The 21568-nt window shown below is 48.1% G+C and overlaps 8 protein-coding genes across 8 annotated transcripts; 2 read left to right on the plus strand and 6 right to left on the minus strand.

The window, feature by feature from the left end:
• The first annotated feature begins 23 nt into the window (after positions 1 to 23).
• Positions 24 to 1737, plus strand: EV420DRAFT_1527704 (uncharacterized protein). Its single transcript, XM_060472465.1, has 3 exons — positions 24 to 122; positions 174 to 640; positions 695 to 1737. The coding sequence occupies exons 1-3, from the start codon at positions 120 to 122 to the stop codon at positions 1647 to 1649; spliced, it is 1425 nt and encodes a 474-aa protein (XP_060333600.1). The 5' UTR covers positions 24 to 119; the 3' UTR covers positions 1650 to 1737.
• EV420DRAFT_1527709 (uncharacterized protein) lies at positions 1738 to 4454 on the minus strand. Its single transcript, XM_060472466.1, has 11 exons — positions 4359 to 4454; positions 4164 to 4304; positions 3917 to 4108; positions 3789 to 3865; positions 3632 to 3732; positions 3441 to 3580; positions 3303 to 3391; positions 3137 to 3252; positions 2314 to 3086; positions 2028 to 2263; positions 1738 to 1981 (listed from the first exon to the last, which is right to left on the minus strand). Exons 3-11 carry the CDS (start codon positions 4034 to 4036, stop codon positions 1849 to 1851), a joined length of 1785 nt encoding a protein of 594 aa, XP_060333601.1. The 5' UTR covers positions 4037 to 4108; positions 4164 to 4304; positions 4359 to 4454; the 3' UTR covers positions 1738 to 1848.
• On the minus strand, positions 4446 to 6708 carry EV420DRAFT_1527710 (uncharacterized protein). Its single transcript, XM_060472467.1, has 3 exons — positions 6363 to 6708; positions 4745 to 6306; positions 4446 to 4722 (listed from the first exon to the last, which is right to left on the minus strand). The coding sequence occupies exons 1-3, from the start codon at positions 6373 to 6375 to the stop codon at positions 4663 to 4665; spliced, it is 1635 nt and encodes a 544-aa protein (XP_060333602.1). The 5' UTR covers positions 6376 to 6708; the 3' UTR covers positions 4446 to 4662.
• Positions 6709 to 7519: 811 nt separating this feature from the next.
• On the minus strand, positions 7520 to 8661 carry EV420DRAFT_1477584 (14-3-3 domain-containing protein; the record flags this gene model as incomplete). Its single annotated transcript, XM_060469431.1, has 5 exons — positions 7520 to 7698; positions 7754 to 7932; positions 7985 to 8291; positions 8342 to 8456; positions 8581 to 8661. The coding sequence occupies 5 exons, from the start codon at positions 8659 to 8661 to the stop codon at positions 7520 to 7522; spliced, it is 861 nt and encodes a 286-aa protein (XP_060333603.1).
• Positions 8662 to 8844: 183 nt separating this feature from the next.
• Positions 8845 to 11210, minus strand: EV420DRAFT_1619312 (pyridoxal phosphate-dependent transferase; the record flags this gene model as incomplete). Its single annotated transcript, XM_060475458.1, has 15 exons — positions 8845 to 8910; positions 8975 to 9054; positions 9107 to 9215; positions 9268 to 9488; positions 9547 to 9607; positions 9660 to 9770; positions 9818 to 9863; positions 9916 to 10060; positions 10110 to 10161; positions 10212 to 10278; positions 10348 to 10433; positions 10488 to 10592; positions 10655 to 10746; positions 10800 to 11018; positions 11075 to 11210. 15 exons carry the CDS (start codon positions 11208 to 11210, stop codon positions 8845 to 8847), a joined length of 1596 nt encoding a protein of 531 aa, XP_060333604.1.
• A 651-nt stretch (positions 11211 to 11861) lies between these two features.
• EV420DRAFT_1265860 (uncharacterized protein) lies at positions 11862 to 13605 on the minus strand (the record flags this gene model as incomplete). The annotated part of the gene is made up of 6 exons (XM_060467296.1): positions 11862 to 12191; positions 12245 to 12400; positions 12509 to 12873; positions 12927 to 13017; positions 13068 to 13177; positions 13233 to 13605. Coding segments are annotated over 6 exons (1425 nt in total), but the record flags the coding sequence as incomplete, so codon positions are not given.
• Positions 13606 to 16573: 2968 nt separating this feature from the next.
• On the plus strand, positions 16574 to 18572 carry EV420DRAFT_1477587 (uncharacterized protein; the record flags this gene model as incomplete). The annotated part of the gene is made up of 2 exons (XM_060469432.1): positions 16574 to 16795; positions 17433 to 18572. The coding sequence occupies 2 exons, from the start codon at positions 16574 to 16576 to the stop codon at positions 18570 to 18572; spliced, it is 1362 nt and encodes a 453-aa protein (XP_060333606.1).
• Positions 18573 to 19452: 880 nt separating this feature from the next.
• On the minus strand, positions 19453 to 21451 carry EV420DRAFT_1477588 (uncharacterized protein; the record flags this gene model as incomplete). Its single annotated transcript, XM_060469433.1, has 2 exons — positions 19453 to 20592; positions 21230 to 21451. The coding sequence occupies 2 exons, from the start codon at positions 21449 to 21451 to the stop codon at positions 19453 to 19455; spliced, it is 1362 nt and encodes a 453-aa protein (XP_060333607.1).
• Between the last annotated feature and the right edge of the window lie 117 nt (positions 21452 to 21568).

The raw sequence follows: 21568 nt of genomic DNA on the forward strand, positions 1-21568 counted from the left end.
TCGGACCGAATTTCGCCGTGCCACAACTCCCAAAACGTTAACCTCTTATGTTGTTCTCAGCAGCTGACACATCTCGAACAATTGTGCTGTGGGACACTACTTGATGAAAACTGACACTAATGGTAAGCATTTGTGCTGAAAATCTTCGCTCTAGCATTCAAACTTTACCCAAGATGCAGGATTTCCCACCTGAACTTGTCGTGGCTATTTTCGCCCATCTCACTCTATCCGAGCTGATAACATGCCAATATGTCTGCCGTAGCTTCAAGGACACCATTACTAGCTCTGTTCAACTGCAGTATCAGATGGCGCTTGAGAAATCTGGCATGATTCATAACCCAAATAGTGGCATGTGTGCATCGGATTGCCTCGAGATGCTGAAGAAGAGAGAAGAAGCGTGGACCAAGTTTGAACCAATATTCAAGAGGAGAATACATGTGGATCATCGAGAGACAGGTATCTATGAGATATCAGGTGGAACTTATTTCCTTGGCGAGTCCAAGCGCACCAGCATACCGTTTCTACGGTTACCTTCGACTCCCGACGGTGAATCTGAGTGGGACAAGCTCGTCGTGGGTTGCGAAATCGTCGATATTGGGATTGCGCTGTACGAACATGATTTGTTCACTGCTATAGTCATGTACGACTCTTTATTAACTTCCTATCATTTCGACTGGTCTAAAAGCTGATCAAGGGATCCTTCGCCTCATCTCAAGGTGAAGCTATATCAACTCTCCACCAAAAGCCCTCATCCACTCGCAGCTAATCACATTATTCCCGTCCACTCTTATCCTGTCGGTAGGCTTTCCGTCGGCGTCGAGATCGTCGGCGACCACCTTGTCCTCGTTACACGCGAACACCTACTCGTGCTACCGGACAAGGTGTACATCTTCAATTGGAAGAAGGGTACTCTCCTACGCGTTATTGAAGCGCCCAATCGATGCTACACCTCCTTTGTCTTCCTCGACCCGCTGACTCTCCTCCTCCCAAATGCCCTTAACGCGACCCTTGAAATCTGGGAAATTCCCGAAGGGCGAATGCGCGCGGCCCTGCGGCTTCCCCAACTCAAGATCAGCATGAATATCAGCCATATGGCGTGTCGTAGCTCACCCAACCCAGGCAGCCTCAGCACATCCCGGCCGTTCCACCCAAACCCAGCCGAATCACTGCTTATCTTCCACATTCACATCAATAGCTTCCATGGAACATCTACTGTGGTGTTCCTCGTGCATCGAAAAGCCCTTCTCGATGTTCATGGGCAGGGGACAATTGAATGGGACGCATGGGGTCCCCCCTGCACACGGTGGTTTCCAGCTGACTTGATCGACTGGATCACGACCACAACGGGACATCGGTATGTCCTGTGTACTCGACGGAGGATTCTCTTGTTCGACTTCAATCCATGGAGCTTACGTAGGGCGCGTGTTTCCAAGGACGAATTGGAGTTCGTCATGGACTCGGTCGTACCTGACATGCTTCGCATGGACTTGCCACTTTTCATGGAGCCAGTCGTAGGTAATCTGCCTTTCGTCATGAGATACATATCCCACCATCACGTTCATGGGGTCCTGATGGATGAAGAAAGGATCCTAGGGTTAATACGGGACGGCCGCGGTATCACAGACCTCGATGTGATGTATTTTGGGTGATCTGTATCATAAGCATTGTTTTGCGACACTGCCAATCCTACTCCCCACTCTTGTTATTTACCCCGGCACGTGCATGCCAATCCTAAGCTGTCTCAGAAATGAAAATGTTATAGCCTGATATTACTAAACCATAACTAAACACCTAAAAGCTAAGGTTGACTTCCTCGTACAAAGACTTTGGCTTATGCTGACTGCGACACTACCAGAAAGCTACACTATCTGGTTCGGAGTTCAAAGTTCGAATCTCGGTGGACGCCACGCGAGGCGGGACACCAAACTCTTCGTAGTAATCCCTGTTGATGACAAGCGTCTCGGGATCGACTCCCACATGTCTATAAAAATATTATCACTTGCTGACATGTTGAGTTAGGCACTTACTGGTAACGATAGTGTGCCTTGAGCCTCTGAAAATTGCATGTTTCGATCTCAGAGGACAAATCTCTGCACCGAAGACAACGCCAACGGAGGTCGCGATGATCCATCATCTGTTCGTAGGTGTCCATATGTTTCGGGTCGATACTTTCAATCGGCATTACTTCAAAATCTTTGTCAGGTGTCAAAGTCAGGACGCCATTATCCACGTGAAACGCATGCTCATTGCAGAAATGTTTTACCTGGAAGAAAGTATCAGTGACAGATAGCTGACTGACGGTAACCTACTCACAAAAGCACGCCAACCATATAAAACCGTATGCGAGACGAAGAAGAACCCGTTTCGTTCACATAGATTGCATTGATAGAACTGCTCCAGGTTATCCATATCATCGACCGTTGTCTGCTTGGGGTCCCGATCCAATGCTGTAATTAAGGCGGATACAACAACACTAGCCTTGTTATGCAGTGACAAGTGCCTAGCAGTCCACGCACATCTTCTCAGGGGTGGTAAAGAGATAGCCTGGTCTGGAGGGTCGTCCTGATGCACATCTAACTCTGTCACGCTACATTGATGTGCCAGAACTTGCGGATAATAAAGTTTTGATTCTGCAGCAACGCAGATCCAGGATGCACCCCCACAATGCGAACCGCAGGAGTACACATTACGGGCGAGCTTGAGGAAGGCAACTTTTTGCTCCATAGTCTGAAGTGAAGGGGGATCTGGATGCCCTACAAATTGAATGAGCTCGTTGTGAATACGCTCACGCCAGGCCTGGCAGAACGCATCAATCTGGGGTATGACTGGTGCAAAACTGTGTTCTTCGACGATAGTCTCATCCGGAAGGTCAAGGAGCTCCTTGACCGGGCCGAAGTTGTAAAAGTCGACGATGCTAGGGAGGACGGTGGTGTAAGGCGTGCCAGAGGGGGATAATATGTATGTTCTAAAAAGAGAAGCTGCAATGGCTTTTCGAGAATGGATCAGAGCAGTATGTTCACGAGCAAGGCGTTTGCTTCGCATCTTCTCCATGAACTGGATCATATCTTGACGGATGTTGTGCCAGCCTAGAGAACGATAAGCATGTACGCAGTACAAGATTTTAGGTCTGGGATACCTTTTTCAGTCAAAGCGCGAGGTTGTTTGACAAGACGATGGTCTTGAAAAGAATCAGGCGCTTTGATGCTTTCGAGGTCTTTCTCATAGCCAAGGTCGACGAGCTTCTTGGTTATACTGCAGTGACATCAATTGGTATCCCACAGACCTCTGTTCGAAGCACTTACGCAGTCGCCCTATCCGCCCGCAACTGGTCTAGCTCTTCCTCTCGACTACGGGCCCTCCTCTTGTGCCATGCTTCACCGATTTTGACATGCTATACACTGAGTAAGGCGACAAGGAAAACAGAAGCGAACACCTCATGCCTTCTCTATCTCCTCAATGAATGTTTTTCGTTCTTCACGGTACGTTTTGCGCTGGTCAGACTTGAGAGAAAGGTAGTGTGCTTTCACTTGTTCATATTCTCGGCGTAGGCATATATCTTGACCCTGAAATGGCTTTCGAGCTAATTATAGATATGAGCGGGATTTATGACTGAGGCGGTATAACTCTTTACATGAACATCGAGTAGGCAGACAGTCCAGAATGTCGCCGATGGTCTCGCCCTCTGAGGTAAAGATGACGTCGTACGGTAGAACCTCTTGGTGAGACATGAATCTAAAAGGTTCCAAAGGAGTCAGCCTCATTGGCAACTATCAATGAAAACCACTGACTGTTGTTGAATACATTTGCCACATACGCGCACTCGAAATGTGAAATCGACTGTATGCACAGTACCTTTGACACAGAACTAAATGTGCGTCAACCACCCATCCCAAGGAGAGAGAAGTAGGAGACACACATGACAGTTAGGTTCAAAGAGAAGACTGACCCACGCCGGCTCGGAGAACCCAGGCATCGGCTCGGGGAAGTCTGATAAAAGTCGAGCGTTCTTCCAGATGGTAGATGAAGACCGCTTCATCAGTATTGAGCGCAAAAGCTTGGTCGAACGAGCGAGATGTAGTAGATCCAGTGGGTGTAGAACCTCAAAAATCTAGGACGTGCCAATGTAATTAGGACGCGCAATTACGTGACATACATGGGCGCACCTCAAGTCAGATGTCCAGTGGCATATCCATTAATCCTTGTAGTTTACCACGACGACCTCTCGCTCTCTGTGGGCGGCGCTTCTCCTTGTCCTCCTTTGGCTCTTCAGCATTCGACATTTTAGAGCGCTTTGAAGGCATGTTCTGTGGATGAATGACTGTTGAGGGGCGCAGGAAATTAGGAAGCTGACAACATACAGACGCGTCGTTCGAAAGTTGTTGTAGTGGATGGTGATGGTTAGGTTCCAAACAAGGAGAATCGATCGCGAGAAACGCTGTGACGTTGCCACTCAGTAAGAAAGGTCTTTAAATAAGGTGCCGCTGCAAACTCGCATCTTCAGATGACGTAACAAATACAACGAGTCCTGCATCTACTACTAGCAAAGTGTGTTTCTAGATTAAAGAAGCTTGCTCTCACACTACTTTACTATAGGAGAAGTGACTAGCAAGAAATACAACAATTGATGAATAGGCGTAAGTCCGCAATATTGGTGTAGGAAGTCTACATCGTCTCGATGTTAGACGCAAAATCGCTATACAGGTGCTTCGGAAGCTTGTGTAGCTTGTGTCCTCCCGTCATTAACCCACGAATAACTCTTCGTGCTTTTCTTCGAAGCAAAATATAGCTTCTTCAAGCGCTCCCCTTTTGGGAGATTGAGGCTTGTGCGAGACTTTACCATTCTGAGAAGGCAGACTTCGTCGAGTTCGCGAATCATGCAGGAGATAAGGATGTGGAGGTGTTTGAGACGAGGAAGGATAACAGGGACATTGGGTGTGATCGTCAAACGCCGCAAAAGTTTATCAGTTATCCACCTTCGAGGAGTCAAGACGCAGGGAGATGGGATGTTTACGCCTGGGTAAAGTTCATAAAGAACAAGGGTGGTGATGGTAGGGGCGTTCTCGAGTAGCTGTATGAGCTCGTCTTCGTCGATGTTGATATTCTCAACGCGAAGAGACCTGAGACGACACGCCGACCGGACAATGAGTTCTGAAATCGGTTTTACACTGAAAATCCCGTTCAATTTCGGACTACAGCTTATAGGACACTCTTCCGGTAGTGGAAGGGCTACCTTCAAGTGCTGCAGCGTGGGGGTCGAGAGAATTAACAGGGCCTTCTCAAACAGGTCCCCATCAAAATTTCCCATTCTAAGGGAAAGGTATAGCACTTTGGCCGCAACAACAGGTGTCGGAAGCGGCCCTCGGCTTTGACAGTTACTTGTAGCAGTGATTCGAAGGTGTCTAAGGTTCATGGTTTGAGCGATACATCGAAGAATACTAGATGGATTATCGTGGTCAATTAAGTTGAGCTGTTTGATCCTTCCAAAGGGAAGGCCAAGGTTCTCGGGATGTTCTATCGGCTGTTGGACCGTAAGAATATCCAGTTTACACGCCATCATCAGGGCGTTGCACTGAATGGAATCAGGGACGCCATCAAGACTAGGCCCGTATAAGTTGAATTTCCGAAGACGAGTCAGGGACTGTCCCTCGAGAGCACGGAAGAGTACGTAGTATCCTTCAGTGGTAAGAGAAAACGTCGCTCTGAACCATCGGTGCGAATGTGCTGCAAGCATGGAGAGCAGGGTGTTATCGGGCGCCCCCAACGGAAAGTCACTGACGTGTATCCGGATAGGCATGTCCTGTGAGCGATCAAGATAGAGCTGCACAAAATTTCGAGTACGCTCATCCGCATGGGGAGAATGTCTTGCAGTGTTGATGCGAGTCCAAATGCTAGGATAGGAAACAGCAATGCTGCGCCATCTGTAACACACAGATGCGAGAACCAACGGTCGTGCTCTATCGTTAAAACCAATGTTTGAGCAAAAACAGTCGAAAATCAAGGAGAGGATTTCGGTTGGCATGGCTCTGATTGGGGAGAAGAAGGCGCTGTTTTGGTCGAGGAGAGCTTGAAGGCGTTGGCGCCGTTGTTCAAGACGTTTCAAGGCATCACGGTGATAGCGAATTTCGTTGCAATTTTGTTGCAAATATTTCTGTAGAGAGTGAATAAGCTCCTCGAGCTCAATTTCGCGCTCTCTATTCGGAGAAATGATGTCTGAATACCGCTTGCGCGAATTCAACGGTAGTGTAACGTGAGAATGAGATGGTTGTTCTTCCCTACAGCCGTAGGAGAACATTTCGGCATCTGAACCTATCAAATTTCTTCAGCCAAACAGATGCTGCTCAAGAGTCTGTAGAAAAACGTACCGGAAGGCTTCATGAGAGTAGTGCTGTTGGAGAGAGGATACCATCTCTCCTAAATCAGAACCCCCATGTCTCACTGATCGATCAAGTATCATTGACAGGCACGCGTTCTTCTCGAATCCAAAACATTCCGAAGTTATGAAGGAAAAAGGTAAAGGGCAGAGATAAAGGACGACAAAGGAGGCTAGCGCGTCCCTAACTGTAGATTAAGCTTAGCAACCTAGGGACACATGTCGGATATGCCCTCTTTGAGGCAAATACCTCGCGTAGGAGGTATTAATGCGGTGAGGAGAGAGCAACTGAGGGCACTGAGGGACCGATGCCGGGTCGTGACGATGATGGTTGTATGCGAACAAAGATCAGAACAAAACTTGATCGAAATGTTGTTGTTGCCTTTTCGTGAGCCGGCCGCTTTTCGTTACTGATCCATCCACTTTCGGCCACTTGCATATCTCCTGACTCGATGAATGCCTCACCGTCAAGTCCAGCTGCCTGATTATCCGTTACAAGACCTGGGAACGGCTTCTTTTATCGTTTCAAATCTTACAGTGTCGAAACTCGACTCTTGTCAATGGTTTCTATCACAGCAATATTTCATGTAATAACGGCAACCCGAGAATCTCATCAGGGAGGCGATGTACTGATGAACGCGCGTTTTCCACCCCGGCGGTAGAACACCGTTATCCTAGGCTGGATGATTCGCAACGCCTTATACAACCACACTTACAGCCTGAACTTAAAATCCGATCGTATGTTTTTCCCGGCGTCCAAATTGAGGAACGCACCCTAAGACCGTCCCGGACTCATTCACAAAAGCGAAGCGGCGTTGGTGCTTTTAGAACTCGTCCCTGATCTAACTGGACTGTGAATGAGCACAAGCTGGAATTACATCCGTCGGTACTTATCGGGACCTTTGTCTATGGTACTTGGGGATGGTAAAGCGCAACTTTAGCTTCAACTTGAACCCGAACCTTGACCAAAGGAAACGGGTAAAAGACGAGTCAGTACTTACCTATAATGATATTATCGATAACCTTCGCGGTTAGCGGGGGTCAAACAAGATTTAGAATGATACAATGGCAATACATTTCGAAAAGCAAATGCAAGAAGTGGAAACAATACATGCGACTAACCAAGAATGTGTGATGAAGCAAAGGAACCTACGGCGCATTCATCATCTCCGCCGACCACAGCACTAGATCATCCCTCAACAGCTGGAGAATCATGAGTGAATCACGCATAGTGGGGCTCATCACTGTGTCTTCACTGAACGACGACACAGCATCATCCAAAGCGCTCTTAGCAAGATGACAAGCCCGTTCTGGACTTTGTTTCACATCTGCGTGTAGTATATTGAGTTGAGCGCTAAAGACCATCGATAAGAAGACCCATACCGTGGTAAAAGACAGAAAAGTTCAAGGCAAGTCCGAGCCGCGTTGGATGCGTAGGCTCCAGCACCGAGAGTGCATGCATGTAGGCCAACTTGTACGCTGTCAATGACTCTTCAGCGTATTTGTTCCTTGCCTCTTTCTGTCCAGCGAACTCTGCCAAGTAACGGTAATAATCGCCTTTCCTATATATGAAAACATCAACATTTCGAAAAAAGGAACATTTAGCATACTCACATCTTCAAGTAAAACACCCTTTCTTCTCCTGCCTTCGCCCCCCGCACCAACTTTCCCTCCAAAAGTCCAACTATATCCCTACATACACGTTCCAGCTCCGCCTCGATCTTCGCCCGCTGCATTCGAATGAGCGGCGCCTTCCCTCCCTTCCGAGTCGCCTCCATCTTTTCCAGCGTATCAACGATGCGCCAACTATTCCTCAGATTGTTGGTGATGTTCTTGTACGCGACAGACAGGAGGTTGCGCTCATCGAGCGTCAGCTGGGGACCAAAGTGCTGGACGATGAGTTTGATCTGGGTGGTTACATCTACGAGGACGATAATTGGATGGGCGCCGACGATAAGAACACGAACACACCCTCATACCGCTCTGCCTCTCCAGCCAGTTCGGCGATGAACAGATACTGAGTTCGTTTATCGTGAGTTTGCGCTTGCGCCTTGGACGGGGACTGTTTTCGGGTCCGGACAGCGACCTAGAGCATAAGAACAAAAATGTTCAAAAAATTTTGGCACGTCAAAGGGGAGGTATACCGGACTCATGATATCGATGGGGAGTTAAGTTTTGAAATCGAACACATGTCAGGGCGCTTTATCTACGTGCGGTACGGTGAGGCGAGGCGGATGTGCACGGAAACAGGTCGAAACTTTCGAAGGTTTCCATCCGTCGACATTCTCCATTTGGAAAGGGAAGGACCCTTGGTCGGGCATTTTATGTAAAAAAAAAACAATGCCAACTTCGTGTGAAGTGGACAAGAGTTTCCTCGTAGGGACAAAGCGCATGATTTTGAACAAGTAAAACCATATTCTACATCGTTGATAACTGTGAAAGGACCAAAAACTTGGTCTAATTAGTACAATCTACTAATCTTTCATAAATTCCCTGAAGACGAGGGCGAACGTTGACACGGCCTTCTTCATGTCGTCATGCTGAAAGGGTAAATGTGTCAGCTATTCACAACGGAGAAGATAATCGATCATAACAGGCCCATACCTCGGTCGAGCTAAAGCTAATACGGAAATGACCATCTCCTTTCGTCTCGTCTGTGACCGTAGACGCTGAAAACATGGATCCTTGGCACATCCTTTAGAAGCCGTTGGAGTGCTTTTAGTGAAACAAGCTCACCGAAACCGAACAAGACGCCATGGTCCGCCAACGCAGTCCAGAGCTTGAACTCCAACGCCTTGTAGCCAACCGCCGTATATGACGGATGTTCCTCGAGGTGAAGTTTCAACTACACGTAGCCTATTTAATACCGGTGTGGAGTGAAGTGCCGATGTGCATACCCAGACAAACATCCCCGACGAAGGGGGCACAAACGAAAATAGAGGCTTCGAATACCTCATGGTCGATTTCTCGCTGAATTGACGTTCCGGCTTCAAAGAAGCGTGATAAACGAGGGAGCCCTTGCGATGTCCGTTGATCTCAATGGCCATGTCAAGTTGGAAAGCATCTGCTAAGGCGTCGATGAAGGCGTCCCGTCGTTCTTGGTACTGCAGACGAAGTGCTATGATGGATGGAGATTGTGAACCGTGCTGATCAATGCAATGCTGGAAGCAACAAACCTCGCAGCCAGCGGACGTATCCCTCATAGTGCCAGTTGAGAAGGAGCGAGGTGACCATGACCTAAGATGGTGATCAGACAGAATTAAATGGGTGGCAAAGATCATAGAAGTACCTGGGCAAAACCACACGGAGCCTGAGTGCTTGTCTCGCCAGCCCTCTCCAAGCGCTCAGCGAACTGGGGATTGCAAGTGAACCAACCAAGACGACATCCCGGCGCAACGGTCTACGAAGTATATAGTTTATTGGATGGGAGCAGGATTTCGGACCTACCTTGGAAAAGGTATCAAGACGGATGACTCGACCTTGGTAATCAAATCTTGAAATAGGGATAAGATATGGGAATTGCCGTAGAGTCAGCAAATTCCTACTTCAAGAAACTCGGTGCCAGTTGAGCGATGAATTTCTCTTCTGTCGATGTCCGAGAGAAGGCATCTTCGTCTGCGCGCTGATCCTTAGGTACATAGGGACTCTGCTGAAGGAAATAATATGGGTCATCCTCGACGATGATGACATCTGGCGAATTCAGAACCATCTTGCATCATAATGGTTATGGAAAACATACCGAATTCAACACATATGTCATAAATTTCCTTCTTACGTTGCGCTTCCATAGTCTATAACGATGCATAAGCACGTCATTCTCGTGGGATGCCTGAATGCTCACAGCGCCTGTGGGGTTCTGCCCCACGGGGATGATGTACATCACATGAGGTCTGAGGGTGCCGTTAGTGCTGTCAGACGCGCTGATAGCAGTTTAAAGAGCGTGCCTCTTGAATCCCCGTTCAGCCTCATTCCAAGACGCGAGCGTCTCGCGAAGAGAGTCGCTGCGCATCCCCTGTCCGTCCATAGCAATTGGAACGGTCTTGATACCCCATGGTCTGATGCCCTGCAATGACGTTGGAATTAAGGTACGCTTGCGATGAACGGTGACGAAACTCACTGCCAACGCGCTAGGATATGTCCACTCCGAACAGAGAACGCCATCGCCCTGGTTCAGGAGAGTTAATGCAGCCTTACCCCATCCGTCAGTGTTACCGGCATCGATCTACAGAGCAAAATAACCGTCGGTCAACTATTAGTTGGCGCGATAGACGCGAATGACCATACCAAAGTCGTGAAATTCTTGTAACTAGGTTGGTAGACCTTCTGGCTGAACTCCTGTATAATCTTCTGGAGTGCAGCGAGGCCTGTGGCGGGACCTATTGCCCCATAAGTACATGATATGACCGACTCAGACACAAAGGGTGCGAACTGTACTGCAACGCGGTAGCCAAGTTGAGGTCACCGGTGTGAGCAGGCCACTTGTTGATGGTGAAGGACGTCGTCTTTTCCTTCTTTCCTGCTCCAGCGCCGAAAATTTTCCAGAACCATGAGAATGAAGACGATGACTGCGTTGTGAGCGGGAACGATTCGGGAATCAATGTCTCTCCAGAGACGGTAGAGAATGGAAAGTACTCGGGGCTAGGAGTGCCTGCATATCATAGAGAGTGAGCAGCAGAACAATAAGAATACCAGCGACCTGCACACCTCCAGCCATCGTTATCAACCCCGGCTTGGTCATGTACTTCTGCAGGCCCTTCAACGGAGAAATCGCCCTGGCCTTGGAGACCTCCGAGAGGTGGTGGGAAAGGTCGATAGCCTCTGGTAGTTTCTCGGAATACATGTCGTGCGCGTCGTTGGGTGGGAAGAGATACGTTACACGCCCTTGGCTCGCTTATAAAAGCTGATGAAGCGGTGATTCATAAGCACATGCTGGCACGGAAGCCCACCGATAAGCCAAAGATAAGTTCTTTTCCCGTCGGCATTTCGCAACACAGGGAGTCACTACCGTTATCTTTGCCTCCGGTATGTATTGTAAGAGATATCGGCACCAGCGCGTCTGAGAACGCGTAATGTACTGGTGTAGAAGTAGTAGCTGGGAAGATTAATTGGAAGCCGATCCGATTGAGACAGAGCCGCGGCCCGCGTCGGTCCCTACAACGTGTATCATCTAGAGGTTTCAAGGCTGTAAATTATCAGCAAAATATTGGCAAAATACATGGTTTGTCGGCCACGTTCCTGTTAACTAGAAGTAGATGTCTAGGCAAGACCACAGTAGGAAACGGTACCAGAGGCGGAACTGATAGCCTTCGTTAGCAGTCGCACAAAAGGCGTCTATTGCGATGAATACCCAAAGAAACAATGTGCCATGAAACCACTAAAGCTTCCACGTCACTACGCTGCAATAGATGAGCCTGTTATCCGAGGTTTATCAAAATTTGAATATTTAATGGCTGGTTTGACAATATCGTGGGCCACAAGAAAATAGTGATTGTTATACTACAACAGAGGATTCTGCAGATGGCGACACCCAGCAGGAACGGACGCGATCCAAGAACCAAAATGGACGTCGGTGGATAGTCCACACCGTAGATAGTGTGTGAATCGCACCTATGACAGTGGTCACGATCAAAACAAATATAGCCAGGGCTACCCAAGCAGAGACACGCAGTGAACTTCCACTCGTGCTTTGCGATGTATACACAACAATGGACACAGCAAACGCAAGAATTGACCACACAAGCAGTACAGCGGGGAGACTCAACAGCATGGCGTGTCCGTAGATTCCAAACCAGTTATGCTGCGCGTTCCGCATATAGGCATACTTTTCAACAAGTTACAAATCATCAAGTAAGACGAAAAGGAATAGACACTCACTGCATCCGTACCTCTTGTATTTCCTTGGTGTCTCCAAATCGAAAACACGCCTACTATGATGCTACCAAGCGAGGTGAAGACCGACACTGTTGTTGCCATTTGGCAAGCTGGAGAGGCACCGGGGACGGCGAGAAATGACACCGTCGCGCTGACAGACTGGATCAGGAACACTGATGGAGATGCAAAATAGAGAAGGGACGAACGAAAGCAATACAGTTGACTTGACGAAAAGATGATGGTTAGCGAACGACGATGCGTGAAAACAGAGATATTTACAATGAGAAGGAAATTCGAATATTCTCTGACTAGCCTGGAGATATAATCTCCCCAATTCTGATGCATATTATTGAGCCTTCCCTTGTACTGGAACGATTGCTTGAGATATGCCACGTATGTCTTCGGGATTCCAAAGAACACCACGTTGATGAGCAAGTGTACAAAAGGAGAGATAGAGGGAGACGGATTTTCTAACGCGGGAGTGAGGTTAGGGCGCTGTCTCTCTGCCAGAATAGTGTTTGCAGTGCTTTCAGTATGAAGTCCGTAGTACTCGGCATCGCGAAAGCTGCATGCTTCCCGTAGAAACCAAGCCAGAAAGGCAGTTTTTGCAATGCTACCTGCGTTTTGGGGAACTGTATTTGATGAAGTCATGTAAGTGAAACGACGAGAGATAGACGTGGCTTACGCGTCATTTCATTCAGAACACCACGAAGTTCCTCGCATTCTGTCTTGGAAAAGGGCACTGTACTCCGAGAGCCGCGCACCAAATTATCCGTCTAAGAAGTATTACTCGGACGTTTCCAAAGTCAAAGATTGATGGACTGACATAATACCATGTTAACGCATCCGAAGCGTCTGCGATGGCCCTGTCTGGACACCGTATGTGGGAGGGATATTTGCAAACAAAATTCCAATATAACCGACGGCGACGGTTCACTATAGGCACTGTCAGCCAGGTCGCTCACAGTAGAAGGAAGTGTCGAATACTTACAAATGTAGGGATCTGTGACAGAGACGATGTCGTTTCTGACTTCCTGAAACTCATAGGACGCGACACAATGCAAGTGATTGATGACCAAGTTCAAAGTAGGAGACTTGAGAGACCCTGGATTGCGATGACCAGACAGCTGCACCTCCATCGCGTCTTCGAGTCCAGAAAGTGGATACTCGGCGGCATTCATCATAAGAGTTTCATAAATGTCGGGGTCGCGTATATCATAGGCAGTGACAATCTTGAGAGACGAGCAGGAAAAATAAAGCCAGCCTTGGGGGTGAACATGTTGGATCCAGTTTTCGGGTATCTTACCCTGAAGGGTAGCAAACGCCGGAGAGTGTAGCGTAGTACAATTGCTAAAATGCGTATCAGCGACGGTATAGTTACAAATTGCAGTTGAAAAACACAAACGACTCGAGAGGGATACTGTCAGTGGTACTGTGCCTTATCGGGTAACGGGTCACACATAGTAACGGGTCAAACACTCATTTCTCGACAACCATGCCACCTTTTCATGAACGGTTTTTTGTAGATGCTAGATATCATAGATTTGCATATATTTACCAACTATCATACATTCATGTTTTAAACTCACTCAGTAATGAAGTGATTGCTGTGACAAATCATAAAAATGTCATCGTCGATCCACCCTCATGCGAGTACTGGCCGGCACTGACTGTTAATATCAGTCTTGGACCCTTCTATTACATCAATGTCAACTTCCTTTTGCTATTTAGGTGGTGTCAGGGAGTACAAGGCTATCACACCCATTGGAAAATAAGTCCAGGATACATACAGTTGGGTATGTCTATCTCAAAATTGGCAAGGCCATAGCTTGTTCATTTGAGTCTATCCTAGCAAATCTTTACCCAATTTTGTTCTCCATGAGTGCCTCTCACTCATGAAAATTCACCGTGAATTTTTGTACATCTCAAGCCAGTTCTACAAATATTTCTTAGAAGGCTATCTGATGGAGCCGAAGATTTCCCGCTGACCACGAATGAGTATTGCAGAGACAGGAAATATCTTTGAGTGAAGATTCAAGTAGATTCTGTTGGAGTTTCAAGTGTCGCGCATCACAGCGCAGTTGACGTCGGGATCATCGGCTGTCAGGGTTAGTCAGGCAAGAACTAGTTTATTACATCCTGTTGCTTCTATTAGTGTACACGGCGAGTAGATAAATAGGTAGTCGAACAAAGACAACCCTCGCCTGTTTACGAGGGTTCCCTGCTATATCCGGGTGAGCGGCTGGAGAATTACCGCTTATCTCAACACAAACAGGCTGCATAACCCACAGTCCTTGTCGCTCTCGTTCTCTGTGCTGACTCTCGAGACTATCGCTACACCGCCACCCCGACACTGGTGTCGAGATCACCTTTGTCACTTGCTAGACCACGAGACGGTCTGGTCGTTCGCTTTGCTGGTCCACGAGACGGTCCAGTTGTTCGTTTTTTGCTCTCCACATTCGTTGTTTGCCGCGTCGAGATTGCCTATAGAGCAAAATGTCGGACGAGTTGTTTGGTGCGCGTTTTCCCAAGTTATCGGTCGGAAACTTTGCGGAATGGCGAGTGATGATGGAGGCCGAGCTCACACGTCGGAAGCTCTGGACCGACATTGTCGAGATTGAGGTTGATGGAGATGGGAAGTCGGAGTCAGAGATCTTGGTGGAGATCACGACGAAGTTGAAGGCACGGGATAAGCAGAAGATGGCGGAGGCTAGGGCCGAGATGATTTTGAGGGTGGATGTCGGGCAGCTGGCGCACATGGACTCGAAGGACCCACGGGAGATCTGGGGGAACTTGCAGACCGTGCATCGTGCACAGGGCTTTGCGACGAGCTTGTCCCTGCGAAGGAAGTTCTTGACTGCGAAGATGCTTGAGGGGCAGGGTATGGAGTCTTGGGTTGGGCAAATCAGGCGGATGGCGAAGGCGATGGAACTGGCCGGCATCGATGTTAGCGACCAGGATCTAATCCTTGCACTCACCATGGGACTTCCCCCTTCCTACGAGAACGTCATTATCAACTTTGACGCGACCCCGCCCGACCAGCTCACACTCTCAAATGTGATCGTTCGCTTGCTCAACGAGGAGACGCGCCAAGCATCGCTTGCCCCAGGACGCTCCGAGATGGACAAAGAGGATAGCGAGGACGTTGCAGCCGTCGCCTTTCGTAGCGGCAAGGCGAAGGGCAACAGTCGAGTTGACCTCATTTGCTTCTTCTGCGATAAGCCTGGGCACTTGAAGGCCGATTGCGAGGAGAGGGCAAAGTGGTGGAGGTCCAGAAAGAAAAAGACTGCGGCGGCGGACTTTGCCGGGTTGGCTATCGAGAGCGATTCTGATGTTGCTTTCTAGGCTATTCTTTCCCACCACGGTATTCACCTTCCGGGGGTGTATGTTTTTTCTTTTCTTTTCTTTCTGTTTTTGGTATTGATGCGCGAACTTGCGGGGGTGTGTTGGAGTTTCAAGTGTCGCGCATCACAGCGCAGTTGACGTCGGGATCATCGGCTGTCAGGGTTAGTCAGGCAAGAACTAGTTTATTACATCCTGTTGCTTCTATTAGTGTACACGGCGAGTAGATAAATAGGTAGTCGAACAAAGACAACCCTCGCCTGTTTACGAGGGTTCCCTGCTATATCCGGGTGAGCGGCTGGAGAATTACCGCTTATCTCAACAGATTCCGGTATTCAGCATGACTTCCTCAGACAATGAAGGCCTGATTTATCCTCAAAACACAAGCACGGTAGACTAACTTAAACTCAAATGCTGTAGTATTGAGCCCTGTCAAGTGGCGGGTGACTCGTTACTACTGTAGCTATGGCAGTCATCGGGAGTTGGATTTGCCTCAGCCACGTACACACATATCCTCATCCTCATCCTCATCCTCATCCTCTTGATTGCAGTTCTATGCCCCATCATGCTGATCCATTCGAGGATGAGCCATATGTCCAAGTCGACCCACTTGACCTCGAAGGCAAAACATATGAGGAAAAAATCCAGATGGCAATCAAAGCTATCGAGCGCAATGGCTTTAAGGTCAATGGCTGTCCTAATTATTCATTCAGTGAAGCAGCCCGAACATTTGATGTAAAGAAAACCACGCTCACTGAACGATTCCATGGGAGAAAAACACGAGTGGATGCACATGAGCATGAACGGAGGATGAGCCGTGGAGGTGAGGAGGCACTGGTAGAATGGATCATAGAGCTGGGACGACGAGGCATTCCAGTTCATCCATCAGCTGCGGCAGCATATGCATCAAAGCTGTGTGGGGAGGAAGTCGGAGAACACTATGTGCGTCGCTTCAGGATGCGCCATCCAGAGTTGAAAGCAAAATAGACTATGGGCTTGGAAAAGTGTCGAGCACAGGCACTTAATCCTGCAACAACCACAGAATTCTTCAAGTTACTTAAGGAGATATCAGAGAAGTACGACATCGCACAGGAGAATATCTACAATATGGACGAAAAGGGGATACAGTTGGGGATAGGGAAACGTGTCCTGGCATTGGTTGATCGCGACCAAAAGGAAGTTTACCAGGTTGAAGATGGGAATCGCGAGCTGGTTACGGTTATAGAGTGTATGTGTGCTGATGGAACAACACTGCAGCCATCGGCAGTGTTTAAGGGTGCACGAAGAGACTTGGAGTGGGGTCGTGATAATCCCTGTAACGCTAGGCGAGCATCCATTTGATTGATTGTTATATAAAGCTTACAGAATTTTTAGTATATCCCACTCGCCAAAGGGTTGGACAGATCAAGAGCTTGGATCTGCTTGGCTGGAACGGGATTTTGAGCCTCAGACAGCGGCGAAGAACAAGTCTGGAGGCTATCGATTACTGATCCTGGACGGCCACAATTCACATACAACGTACCGCTTTTGTTCCTTTGCGGAAGCGCACAAGATCATTGTTGTCTGTCTTCCCCCCCACACAACCCACCGTCTTCAGCCTTGTGATGTTGGTGGCTTTGGGCCTCTCGCTTCATGCTGGAAAGCTGTGGTGAACGAGGCAGCAGTTGACTATATTCCCATCCGGAAAACCAACCTTCTTCGATACTATGCCAAAGCTCGTGAGAAAGCTTTCTCTATAACCACAGTCAAGAGTGCATTTCGACGTACTGGAATATATCCACTCAACCCCGATGTTATCGAGCCATTGGCATTTGCACCTGCTCTAAACACCACCACAAAGGCTGCACAGCCAGTAGCTGCAACACAGCCATCCCTCCTAGTTTTGCGGGAGCACAACACTGCCGATCCTAATCCCAATCCTGAGCCCGCAGAGCTACCTTTGACGGAGGTAACAAACACACATGCGCGCCAATTCCGGCTTGCAAGTAACACAATGATGATGCCACGGCCAGCGGGAGCATCTCGCTCAGCCCTGTTGCGAGAAAATGCCGAACTTCGAAAGCTAATGGAAATGGCTGCTTTTCAAATGGAAAAGGACTATACGCAGAAAGTTCTCATGGATCAAGAAAATGAGCGAATTCGAGGACGTCTTTTTCAGAAGATTAACAAACCATTGAAGAAGCAGTCAAATGCCTATGCACGGCATATGACCTCAGAAGAGTCGTTACAGCAGCTGGCAGAGGAAGACTGGAAGGCGAAGATGAAGATCATGTTCACATCGCATGAATGGAAGGAGTGGAAGACAAAGTGTGCAACAAAACGGAAAGAGATGGCATTGGAGGAAAAGGAGAAAGAGAAGGAAGCGGGACGGGCAGAACGTGCTGCTCTAAAGGAGAAAAGAGCCAACAAAAAGGCAGAGGAAAAGACGAGAAAGGCGGAAGAAAAAGTGGAACAAGAAAGAGAAAAGGCCATGGAAAAGGAACGAAAAGCATTAGCAAGGACTCATGCTATGCAGAAAAAGAAGCAGGTGCAGGAAAGGGCAAAGATGGAGAAAGCTATCAGGAGCTTGGCTGCCAAAGAGGCGAAGGCTGCAGCTGCCGCAAAATTGGCCATGAAGAAGACCAGGTTGAGGAGCAGGAAGCAGACGCACACAGACAATGAAGAAGGCATCAATGATGATAGCGCAGACACTCACGATGGCAGAAAAGAAATGGATCCCCCAGGAGTATTACCAACATCTTCACCTGTCCCATCAACGATGCTAAAGCCCAGGCCACGTCCACGGCCCCTACACCGTGTTGCAATCATGTCTGGTAGCCAACCAACATCTCCTACATCTCTGGTACTTCAGCACCTGCCATCCACACAAAAAGGACCACCCAAGGCCATATTGACGCCGGAATCAGAGGCTGATGGTTCATGTTCTGAGTCACTTGCTAGCAGCGGTCCAAGGCGGTCTTCACGGGCCAAAAAAGTGGTCAAAAGGTGATCTTTTATATTGAGGACATGCTCTGTATGCAGGGTTTGTGTTATGAGCTTGTTAGAAAAGCAGCTGTGATGATTGATGTGGGGGAAATGGTGAGACGATGATGGTTGGCGGGTATCGGCTTCTTTTCGGAATTTCTTTGCCGGTTGACCCGGTTCCATGCTTTTGCCGGAATCTGACTCTCCCAATAAAAAAATTTATATCACAGAATCCGAAGCAGGCATAAATGTCAAAAGTACATAGAATAATAGCTTATATATTTCACTCGCTATATATAACAAATTTGAAGTGGTTTTTGTTATCTACAAGTGCAGGGGTCTCAAAAATGCTGGGTTGACCCGTTTCCCGGTCAGGCACAGTAGTCGAGCTCGAGTCGGTGCGAGAGATTGTCATGGTATGGGAGATCGTCCAGTGAGCAAAGCATTCATCGAGTTTTGGTAAGTAATGAGGCTGTCCGTGATGGTCAATGTGCCCTCGTGCGTTCTATCAGAAAGTACTCAAGCACCGGTGGTAATGATCATCATATACTGTGCCTGACCGGGAAACGGGTCAACCCAGCATTTTTGAGACCCCTGCACTTGTAGATAACAAAAACCACTTCAAATTTGTTATATATAGCGAGTGAAATATATAAGCTATTATTCTATGTACTTTTGACATTTATGCCTGCTTCGGATTCTGTGATATAAATTTTTTTATTGGGAGAGTCAGATTCCGGCAAAAGCATGGAACCGGGTCAACCGGCAAAGAAATTCCGAAAAGAAGCCGATACCCGCCAACCATCATCGTCTCACCATTTCCCCCACATCAATCATCACAGCTGCTTTTCTAACAAGCTCATAACACAAACCCTGCATACAGAGCATGTCCTCAATATAAAAGATCACCTTTTGACCACTTTTTTGGCCCGTGAAGACCGCCTTGGACCGCTGCTAGCAAGTGACTCAGAACATGAACCATCAGCCTCTGATTCCGGCGTCAATATGGCCTTGGGTGGTCCTTTTTGTGTGGATGGCAGGTGCTGAAGTACCAGAGATGTAGGAGATGTTGGTTGGCTACCAGACATGATTGCAACACGGTGTAGGGGCCGTGGACGTGGCCTGGGCTTTAGCATCGTTGATGGGACAGGTGAAGATGTTGGTAATACTCCTGGGGGATCCATTTCTTTTCTGCCATCGTGAGTGTCTGCGCTATCATCATTGATGCCTTCTTCATTGTCTGTGTGCGTCTGCTTCCTGCTCCTCAACCTGGTCTTCTTCATGGCCAATTTTGCGGCAGCTGCAGCCTTCGCCTCTTTGGCAGCCAAGCTCCTGATAGCTTTCTCCATCTTTGCCCTTTCCTGCACCTGCTTCTTTTTCTGCATAGCATGAGTCCTTGCTAATGCTTTTCGTTCCTTTTCCATGGCCTTTTCTCTTTCTTGTTCCGCTTTTTCTTCCGCCTTTCTCGTCTTTTCCTCTGCCTTTTTGTTGGCTCTTTTCTCCTTTAGAGCAGCACGTTCTGCCCGTCCCGCTTCCTTCTCTTTCTCCTTTTCCTCCAATGCCATCTCTTTCCGTTTTGTTGCACACTTTGTCTTCCACTCCTTCCATTCATGCGATGTGAACATGATCTTCATCTTCGCCTTCCAGTCTTCCTCTGCCAGCTGCTGTAACGACTCTTCTGAGGTCATATGCCGTGCATAGGCATTTGACTGCTTCTTCAATGGTTTGTTAATCTTCTGAAAAAGACGTCCTCGAATTCGCTCATTTTCTTGATCCATGAGAACTTTCTGCGTATAGTCCTTTTCCATTTGAAAAGCAGCCATTTCCATTAGCTTTCGAAGTTCGGCATTTTCTCGCAACAGGGCTGAGCGAGACGCTCCCGCTGGCCGTGGCATCATCATTGTGTTACTTGCAAGCCGGAATTGGCGCGCATGTGTGTTTGTTACCTCCGTCAAAGGTAGCTCTGCGGGCTCAGGATTGGGATTAGGATCGGCAGTGTTGTGCTCCCGCAAAACTAGGAGGGATGGCTGTGTTGCAGCTACTGGCTGTGCAGCCTTTGTGGTGGTGTTTAGAGCAGGTGCAAATGCCAATGGCTCGATAACATCGGGGTTGAGTGGATATATTCCAGTACGTCGAAATGCACTCTTGACTGTGGTTATAGAGAAAGCTTTCTCACGAGCTTTGGCATAGTATCGAAGAAGGTTGGTTTTCCGGATGGGAATATAGTCAACTGCTGCCTCGTTCACCACAGCTTTCCAGCATGAAGCGAGAGGCCCAAAGCCACCAACATCACAAGGCTGAAGACGGTGGGTTGTGTGGGGGGGAAGACAGACAACAATGATCTTGTGCGCTTCCGCAAAGGAACAAAAGCGGTACGTTGTATGTGAATTGTGGCCGTCCAGGATCAGTAATCGATAGCCTCCAGACTTGTTCTTCGCCGCTGTCTGAGGCTCAAAATCCCGTTCCAGCCAAGCAGATCCAAGCTCTTGATCTGTCCAACCCTTTGGCGAGTGGGATATACTAAAAATTCTGTAAGCTTTATATAACAATCAATCAAATGGATGCTCGCCTAGCGTTACAGGGATTATCACGACCCCACTCCAAGTCTCTTCGTGCACCCTTAAACACTGCCGATGGCTGCAGTGTTGTTCCATCAGCACACATACACTCTATAACCGTAACCAGCTCGCGATTCCCATCTTCAACCTGGTAAACTTCCTTTTGGTCGCGATCAACCAATGCCAGGACACGTTTCCCTATCCCCAACTGTATCCCCTTTTCGTCCATATTGTAGATATTCTCCTGTGCGATGTCGTACTTCTCTGATATCTCCTTAAGTAACTTGAAGAATTCTGTGGTTGTTGCAGGATTAAGTGCCTGTGCTCGACACTTTTCCAAGCCCATAGTCTATTTTGCTTTCAACTCTGGATGGCGCATCCTGAAGCGACGCACATAGTGTTCTCCGACTTCCTCCCCACACAGCTTTGATGCATATGCTGCCGCAGCTGATGGATGAACTGG

Source organism: Desarmillaria tabescens, assembly GCF_030435595.1.
Source record: "Desarmillaria tabescens strain CCBAS 213 chromosome Unknown EV420scaffold_10, whole genome shotgun sequence".
Taxonomy (NCBI): domain Eukaryota; kingdom Fungi; phylum Basidiomycota; class Agaricomycetes; order Agaricales; family Physalacriaceae; genus Desarmillaria; species Desarmillaria tabescens.

Coding starts and splice junctions, on each gene's coding strand:
- EV420DRAFT_1527704 (XM_060472465.1), top strand. Junction 641..694: donor TTGTTCACTGCTATAGTCAT/GTACGACTCTTT, acceptor AAGCTGATCAAG/GGATCCTTCGCCTCATCTCA.
- EV420DRAFT_1527709 (XM_060472466.1), bottom strand. CDS start 4,036: ATGAAGCGGTCTTCATCTACCATCTGGAAGAACGCTCGACTTTTATCA. Junction 3,087..3,136: donor TCGCGCTTTGACTGAAAAAG/GTATCCCAGACC, acceptor ATCGTTCTCTAG/GCTGGCACAACATCCGTCAA. Junction 2,264..2,313: donor TATATGGTTGGCGTGCTTTT/GTGAGTAGGTTA, acceptor ACTTTCTTCCAG/GTAAAACATTTCTGCAATGA.